Genomic DNA, 9,227 nt, shown 5'->3' with positions numbered 1-9,227 from the left:
CTTTTCTTTTCTAAGCGCTTCGTTCCTTTTTTTCCCAATCAGTTCTCATTCATTTTTACCTCCCCTTGAAGGACACATTTTTCTTCTTTGGTCAATACGGTCTCTCTGTCTGCTCTCTGTCTGCTCTCTGTCTGCTCTCTCTCTCTCTCTCTACTCTCTCTCTCTCTCTCTCTCTTCTCTCTCCTCTCTCTCTTCTCTCTTTTCTCTCTCTCTCTCTCTCTCTCTCGTTTCTTCCGTATCCTTCTTTTAAACCTTCCCCCTTTTAAATTTTCTCGCATTCCCCTTTTTCCCCCTTCAATTCTTTTTTTTTCCCCAACTTCCACGTCACTTTCCCCCGTCCCCCTTCAACCTTTCTCCTTCCACTTTTCACCTTCTACCTGCCACCTTCCACCTTCCTCCTTTCCGTTTCATGCTTTCTCCACCATCCACCTTCCTTCGTCCATTTCCCACCTTCCTTTCTGCTCCATCCTCCTTTCACTTCCCATCTCCCACCATCTATTTTCCATTTTCCTGCTTCCATTTGCCCCTTCCTCCTTCAACCATCCACCTTCCACTTCCACTTTCCACCTTCCAGCGTCTTCCACCTCGCGCCCTCTTCCCTCTCAGCCTTCCGGCGAGGCAACAGCGGGCAGATGAGCCTCGAGAAGTGTGTGATATTTCAATATTGAATCTCGATATTTATAGATGTTGCACCCGTATCTTTTTTCCCCATTTTCTTTTCCTTTCTTTGTGAGTTAAAGTAAGCAGAAAAATACGAAAAAGTTGAATTGGGTAAAGAAACAAAAGGGAGGAAGAGAGAAAGGGAAATAGGGAAGGAGAGGGGAAGAAGGATGAGGGAGTGAAGAAGAGAGAGGAGGGGAGGGGGAGGGGAAGGGAGAGGAAGAGAGAGATAGAGATGAAGCTAGAAAATCATACCGATGATCCGACGTAAGAAATAAAGACGTTAGTACAGTACCGCTAAAACAAAACAACCGTCCCTCCATCCCTCTACCACTACCCCCCCCCTTTCATCCATCCCTCCATCTATCCATCTGCGTCAACCTTCCGTCGATCTTGCCATCCACCTACGACAGCCTTCTCCTTCCCATTCATCGACCCGCCCATCCCCCCATCATCTACGTCAAACCTCTCCCCCACGGCCCATTTCCCTCCAAGGTATTCGAAAGACTCTCTACACCCCCCCCCCCCCCATCCGCCTCGGAGTAGAATATTCTTTTTAATTTCCTTAGTGACCCGAGAGCCACGTGTCCACACCCAGTCAACCAAAACATCGGCGAACTTCTCGCTCAGGTGTGACGTCATGCACTCTACCTGCAATCATGAGGTTGCATGATTCGACCTCTCGTTATCCTCTTCATTATAAATCATGCGCGGGTAGCTCTTAATTACGATAAAAAACTACAAGAACGTAAAAAAGAAGGAAAAAAAGTTTTCGAAAGGAATGCGTAAGCTCTAATCTGCACAGCCAAAAACCTAGGCACGAACACGGGATTAAGTCCACAGAAATACACACTAATCAGTCACCCTCATTTTCCTAAGGGTCGGAGGAAAAAAAACAAAAAACAGAAACACTTACTAACATGTACTGTGCAAGTGAATGTGTGCATGTGTGAGTGTGAGTGTGAGTGTGAGTGTGAGTGTGAGTGTGAGTGTGTGTGTGTGTGTGTGTGTGTGCGTGCGTGCGTGCGTGCGTGCGTGCGTGCGTGCGTGCGTGCGTGCGTGCGTGCGTGCGTGCGTGCGTGTGCGTGCGTGCGTGCGTGCGCGCGTCAGCACGTTTAATAATCTTCATATCATAACAGAATGATCAAATAAACAAACACTTTAAAAGCGGAGTAGAATAAAGCGAGGCCCCGGAAAGCCGGGCTTGGCGGGCCCTCCCCCCTCGTGCACCTGGACCGCCTCGCCGCTGTGGTCGATACTCCATTGGCTACAACTTCTTGGCCATAAACGAATAAGCTAATTATCGCGCAAGTGTAATAACGCACTCTGGAGACCACAAAGCTGCGATAAATATGCAATCTAACTGCCACGTCCTAATGGAACCGTTGTCGTCGACGTCCACTTTTATGAGTGAGACTGGACGAGATCGTTGTAGTACCGCCGTGCGAAGGAGAGAGGGAGTGGGAATAGAGAATGAGGGGGGATACAGGAGGGAGAGAGGGCAAGGGTAAATGGGTGAATAAATGAGAGAGGGGTAAAACAATAGGTGGAATTATACAAGTCTCACCATGGTTTACAATCAAAAACATTAAGATGTCTTCCGCCTCGTACCAACGGTACCTAATGAAATGTCCCTTTCTCGTCCACTTTCCAAAACCGTTCTCCTTCCCTTTTCCCAATTCCATTTTTTTCCTCTGTACTTATCCCTCTCATGCATACACTGACACTTATGTCAAAAATCTACACCGCTGTTATAAGGAATTCCATGCAAGAAGGAGATAAGTAACATACAGCCGGAGACACGGCCCTGACAGGCAGTATGCCGGGTCCTACCCCCATACCCCGCCCCGCCGCGGCTTAATGCCCAAACTTCCCTCATCCTCGGGCGCTTGTGAACCCCCCGGGACTTACCGCCCCACGTCTGCAGCCGCAATTCCCATCATCCCCTCTAGACGTGTGTGCGTGTAAAGGGCGGCTGCACGCTGCCTAACTCTCTTTTTTAGAAGCCTTCTCTTGGATGTATATACACTGCGCCTTCTACGACTCTGTCTTTCAAATTTACTCAAATTTATCTATTCACGTCGATCCGGCTTCCTCACCCGTTCTCCTTCTTGTGTTTTCCAAGTTATTTTGAAGTTCAATTATAACAATCGAATTTTTTTGTCCAAATCATTCCCTCATCCTACACCTTTCTCCCTCTTTTTCTCCATATACACTGAGACTTTCTAACCTTCTTCGTTTTTTCTCGCTCTCCCTCTCAACCTTATTTTACACATCATGACAACTGTAGCCTTTTTATTTTGTTAGCGTGTAATTCGTAACGAATTGCATCAGCTAATAATCTAAGACATTATCATGTCTAAAAAAAAAAAAAAAAGTCCACGTAAATAACTGAAAAAAATAAAAACGCATCAATCAGAGGAGTGGCCATAACGATGGGGCAAATGCCTGTGCTCATGGATAATACATAAACAGACTGAATCTCTCGAAACCCCATTTTCAGACAGAGAAAAAAAAAAGAGAGACTGACTTGGGAAGAGTGCCAATAAATACAATGAAGCTCTGTTTGGCTACCATCACGAAACCTCATTCTATCCCGAAAGAGCGCATTGGTATCACAGGATAACACGGCCTCAGAAGAAAACATCCACAAGACCATCGATCTGGCTGTTCTAAAGTCCAGGAGGATGCTCAACTTTAAAGATACAAATTAATCAAACGGAAACCATCTTTCAAACCGAACAGATGAGGAAGCAACAAACCAAAATCATATAAATCTAATCCACCAACATGACTTTGATTTGCGTTAACGAACAACTTAAAATCAGATTAAATTAGCGACCGCCAAAAGCATGGAGTATAACATTACCGGCATTACCCGCTGATATTGCCTAACTTTGGGCGGCATAGTTTAAATACAGCAAACTTAAACTAACTTAAACAAGTATAACGCAACTAGATTCCGCAGACTGAATAAAACGGCAAGGAATATATAGCATATTTACACAATATAGATTTTGTATATATCAACTTCAATGGATATGTACACATGTCTGAGCTATATATATATATATATATATATATATATATATATATATATATATATATATATATATACATATATATATATATATATATATATATATGAATCTATATGTATATATATATATATATATATATATATATATATATATGTATATATATGTATATATATGTATATATATGTATATATATATGTATATATATATATATATATATATATATATGTATATATAAGTATATATATATGTATATATATATATATATATATATATATATATATATATGTATATATACATGTGTGTATATATATATATTTATATATATATATTTATATATATATCTTTATATCTATATATCATTATATTTATACATATATATATACACATGTATATAATATATAAACATATATATATACAAATGCAAATACATATGTACATGTACATATGCATATCAATATGGATATTAAGTATGTACGCATATACATACATTACTATCAATACATTATATTATATTATATATACATTATGGAAACACATAAGAGCCCACATTGCTACGACAAACACCCAGAAAAAACAAATCTCTATGAACTGAAATACAGAGAAATAAGAACTTGTACAGACAAATTGCCGAGAATATAAAACGCGAAATCTTTCATAAAGGCCTCACACAATGCCAACGACCAAATAAACAAAATAGAATGAGTAAACAACAGCGCCAAAGTGCCAAAACAGATAACTGAATAATACCTAACCAAATAATCCAATTTAAAACGTATAAATGAATAAAACAAGCCCCGAGACCTCACCCGCGTGCAGGGAACCAACTCCGTTCCCCGCACGTGTCGGGAAACCAAACACCTGTAAAACACGTGTCGCTCTCTACTCACCCTTCTGGTGCAGCTGCGTGCGGGAGGCGTCATCCTTAAGGCTGTCAGCTGAGGCCACTAACTCGTCCAGCTGTGGCTTCTTGCCCTCCAGCTCTCGCAGCACGTTCTGAAAAACAAAGCAGATCGGGTTTACAACATCGTGCTTCACGGAAATATCAGCCGCAACCCTCTCCCCCACAAACCCCGCTCCCAAATATAAATAGAAATGGGAAATAATGGTTCTATGAACTGAAATAAAGTTAACCTGCAAAATAATTCAAAAGCGTGACATAACAAACACTAGATGGCATTTCATTTTGATATCAGTGATTAATCAACATGTCCTAACCACGCAAAATACTATCATTGCAATTCAATCGCCTTATTACTCAAATTAGAGACCAAAGAACTTTCTTGGAAAAAATATATATTCATTATAGATTAAGTCAATTTCCTTCATAAACACAACCTTGGGTTAAGCGAACCAAAGCTAAATAGGTTCCGTGACAAGCTATGGATGACCCAGTGGCAGATCGCATTTGAAGTCATTACGTCATCCGCCACAAATGTCGTCCCAGAGCTCCTTATTCACTATTGTGTTGTATAACGGGAATACTCTATTCCTACATCATCAATGTGAAACAAAATGACTTATTCTACATTGCGTTCAAGTGAAACGGCATTATCTCTATATACACTGTGTTCTTGTACTAGTAACAAAAGGGTCAAATTATGCTAAACGGTTTACTGTGTCCAGGTGAAACAAAGTGATACAGGCCGTCACTATTTTAAAATGAAACAAAATGGTCTATTCTTACACAGCGTTCCAATGAAACAAAGTAGACGATCATGACACTGCATTTTGATAATTCAAAATAGTTCCGTCCGACACTGCGTTCAAATGAAACAAAGCGTTCTATTCCTACTCTGTGTTTAACTGGAACCAAATAGTATTGCTACACCGTATTCAGGTGGGACAAAGCCGTCTATTTCTACGCTGCATTCAGGCGAAACAAAATCGTCCACCTCAACACTGGGTTCAGGCGAAACGAAATGGATTATTCCTACACTGTGTCCAGTCATAATTGCGACCCCATCACATCTCCATCTCCGATGAATATTTACGACTAAATAAACAACGAACAATGAAATGTCCAATTTACAATTATTTTGGAAGGAATCGTCCATAAAACATTCAAAACTTTGCCACATTCACTCTCCTCAAAATGCGGCAACAATTATCCGCGGCTCCAAATAAACGCTTACAATCTACATAATCATTGCAATCAATAATCATATGTTACTGATGAAAATTAATCAGCGGCAGAGCTTTGAACAACACCATCATGTTTTTGTTCACAAAGCCAATCAGCAGTTAACCAATACGCGATATTCCATTTTACGAAACATGTTATTGCTCTAAACACCACGATGCTAAAAGAACTTGATTGAGTTCCCATGCAATATATCACTATTGTCACACACGCATGAATATGCACAGCTCTTATCAACATTTCCACACCAACAGATTCAAAACAAACATTATGAAAGACAAAAACACTCTTAACGGTAAAGCTGCAGACATGAACTCGCTTTGACCTTCACGTTGGGATTCACGGACGCTGCTCCTGACAGTACTGCATAATGAGGCTCTTATCATCCTATTAGTTTTACGTATATGGGTCACGACCACTCCCGGCCCTTGAGCGCTACGCAGCAATGAGAAAATATTTTTAATGCTCGCTGGAATGCCATTTTCACCTGGAAACTGCCAAGCGTTATGGAGTGGCGAGATGATTATCCTAACTCTAAGTGTGAAATAGAGTTGTTAACTCTTAAAGAGAAGAAAGGAAAAGAAAAACTCTCCCACGACGACAAGGATCGAACCTAGCATCATGAAGAAGGCGTCAAAGAAACAAAAGAATGGAGACAAAGATTAAAAAAGAAAAAAAAAGAAAGAAAACAAACAGACAATGTCGGCTCTGTGTTGCACAGAAGACGGGCGGGGAATACCCACCCGCTCTCTTATCCTCAGAAGTTAAGAAAGCCGACGATCATAAGTGTCCCGACGAGGTTTTATGAAGCGCCCGGTGACTCTCTCACACAGACTCCCGCTCTCCCGCTTCGCCGACTCGGGCTCTGGCGTGAATGCAAAAGCTCAAACGCCGATCTCTCAGTTATACAAGGGCGCCCGGCCAAGGAGCTCTCCATTACGCATACAGCGTGTATAGACGTAATGACCAGGAAGAGGACATGTGAAAATATGACAACATAATGTGATACGTGTAGAGGAAATCACAAAAGAAACCACAGGGCAGAACAGTGGAGAGAAGTATGAATCCCTTTACGAATTCAAGTAAAATATTTAAGGGTGATAGATGTCAACTGCTCTAATAATATTCAAAGCCCTCCCGCAGATTAAGCAACAATTCCAATTAACGCTTGCTAAATCCGCACTCCAAACAGTATTAATCAGACTGCGATGTGCTTAGCATTTGTTCGTAAATAATTATATATATACATAAACAAATATATTAATATAAATATATATATACATATAAAAATATAAATATATATACATATACATATACACATACACACATACTTACATCCACGCACACGCACACGCAAACGCACACGCACACGCACACGCACACGCACACGCACACGCACACCCACACGCACACGCACACGCACACGCACACGCACACGCACACGCACACGCACACGCACACGCACACGCACACACACACACATATATATATATATATATATATATATATATATCATAATATATATGTGTGTGTGTGTGTGTGTGTGTGTGTGTGTGTGTGTGTGTGTGTGTGTGTGTGTGTGTGTGTGTGTGTGTGTGTGTGTGTGTGTGTGTGTCTGTCTGTATGTATGTATGTATGTATGTATGTATGTATGTATGTATGTATGTATGTATGTATGTATGTATGTATGTATGTATGTATTGTTAGACACACATACACACACACACATATATATATATATATAATATACAAACTATTACAAGTCGGTAAATGCACAATTGACATATCTAATTGTCTCTTATCTTTCTCTCTATTTCCTCTTGTGAAAGAACCAAATTTCAGGCATACTGGCTCAGATTCCAAGCAATGAACCAATGGTCTCGACTGGTGACATTAACAGGTTCAGACGCATCGATAGCCAAATCCTGAGACGTCAAAGCTTGCACTGATAAATTATACACGGCTCGTCTGAAGTGTGGAAACGCATTTCTGAAGGTCAGGAGTAAGTTGCATATTCTATTAACCAATGAATAGGTATAGATGGGTGTATCAAATAAATCGCATTAATATGTATACACAATATATTTCCTCTTCCTGTTTCTTTTACTTCACTTTTTTTCTTTTCTTTCTCTCCAACATATTCTTCTCTGACTCTCATACTCCTCCCTCTCCCTCCCTCCCCCTCCCTCCCTCTCCCTCCCTCTCCCTCTCCCTCTCCCTCTCCCTCTCCCTCTCCCTCTCCCTCTCCCTCTCCCTTCCTCTCTCTCTCCCTCTCCCTTTTCCTCTCTCTCTCCCTCTCCCTTTTCCTCTCTCTCTCCCTCTCCCTTTTCCTCTCTCTCTGCCTCTCCCTTTTCCTCTCTCTCTCCCTCTCCCTTTTCCTCTCTCTCTCTCCCTCTCCCTTTTCCTCTCTCTCTCCCTCTCCCTTTTCCTCTCTCTCTCCCTCTCCCTTTTCCTCTCTCTCCCTCTCCCTTTTCCTCTCTCTCTCCCTCTCCCTTTTCCTCTCTCTCCCCCCTCTCCCTTTTCCTCTCTCTCCCCCTCTCCCTTTTCCTCTCTCTCTCCCTCTCCCTTTTCCTCTCTCTCTCCCTCTCCCTTTTCCTCTCTCTCTCCCTCTCCCTTTTCCTTTCTCTCTCCCTCTCCCTTTTCCTCTCTCTCTCCCACTCCTCCCTCTCCCTCCCCTCTCTCTCTTCCACTACTTCTTCCTCTCACTCCCTCTCTATCCCTTCCACTCCTTCTCCCACTTCCTCTCCTTCTCCCTCTCACCCTTCCTCCATGGGTCAAGGGTAATGCATTCGCTTCCTGCCAGTGGTGTAAATGGGTGTATCAAATAAATCGGAGAAATGAAATACAGAGAGATACACAATATATCTAAGTATGTTTGCCTTCCTCTTCCTGTTTCTTCTAATTCCCCTTTTTCGTTTTTCCTTCCCTCTCCAACACCCTCTTCTCTCACAGTCATACTCTTACTCTTTCTCCCTCTCCCTCTCCCTCTCCCTCTCCCTCTCCCTCTCCCTCTCCCTCTCTCTTTCTCTTTCTCATTGAGGGTTACCTCGATGATTCCTTTAGCGCTCGCTCTGATTCCTTCTCCTTCTCCTTCTCCTTCTCCTTCTCCTTCTCCCTCTCCCCCCCCCCTCTCTCTCTCTTCCACTCCTCCTTCTCCCTCTCATCCCCTCTCTATCTCTTCCACTCCTTCTCTCTCTCCGTCTCTTCCTCTCTCCCTTTCTCCAGGGGTCAAGGATAATGACCCGCACATCAACTCCTCGGCCTCTAACGAGCAGCCAGGAATAATCCGGCAGAGTGGCGGGAGTCCCTCGTTACACAGGGCAGGGTAATGGCTCTTACGACTCGAGTCCCGACAACAAGCGATCAATGGGGTAAGCCGAAGGGGC

At 42.4% G+C, this 9,227-nt stretch overlaps 1 protein-coding gene across 1 annotated transcript in view; it reads right to left on the bottom strand.

Moving 5' to 3' along the window:
• The window catches only part of LOC125036947, an 868,716-nt gene that overhangs the window by 659,769 nt on the left and 199,720 nt on the right, over positions 1-9,227 (bottom strand). The window contains exon 53 of the mRNA XM_047629908.1: positions 4,589-4,694. Coding sequence (XP_047485864.1) covers positions 4,589-4,694 — 106 coding nt within the window. The remainder of the gene's footprint in view (positions 1-4,588; positions 4,695-9,227) is intronic.

This window comes from Penaeus chinensis, chromosome 22, assembly GCF_019202785.1.
Source record: "Penaeus chinensis breed Huanghai No. 1 chromosome 22, ASM1920278v2, whole genome shotgun sequence".
Classification (NCBI taxonomy): domain Eukaryota; kingdom Metazoa; phylum Arthropoda; class Malacostraca; order Decapoda; family Penaeidae; genus Penaeus; species Penaeus chinensis.
Note: the sequence above shows the minus strand (reverse complement) of the source record. Positions and strands in the feature narration are given on the sequence as shown.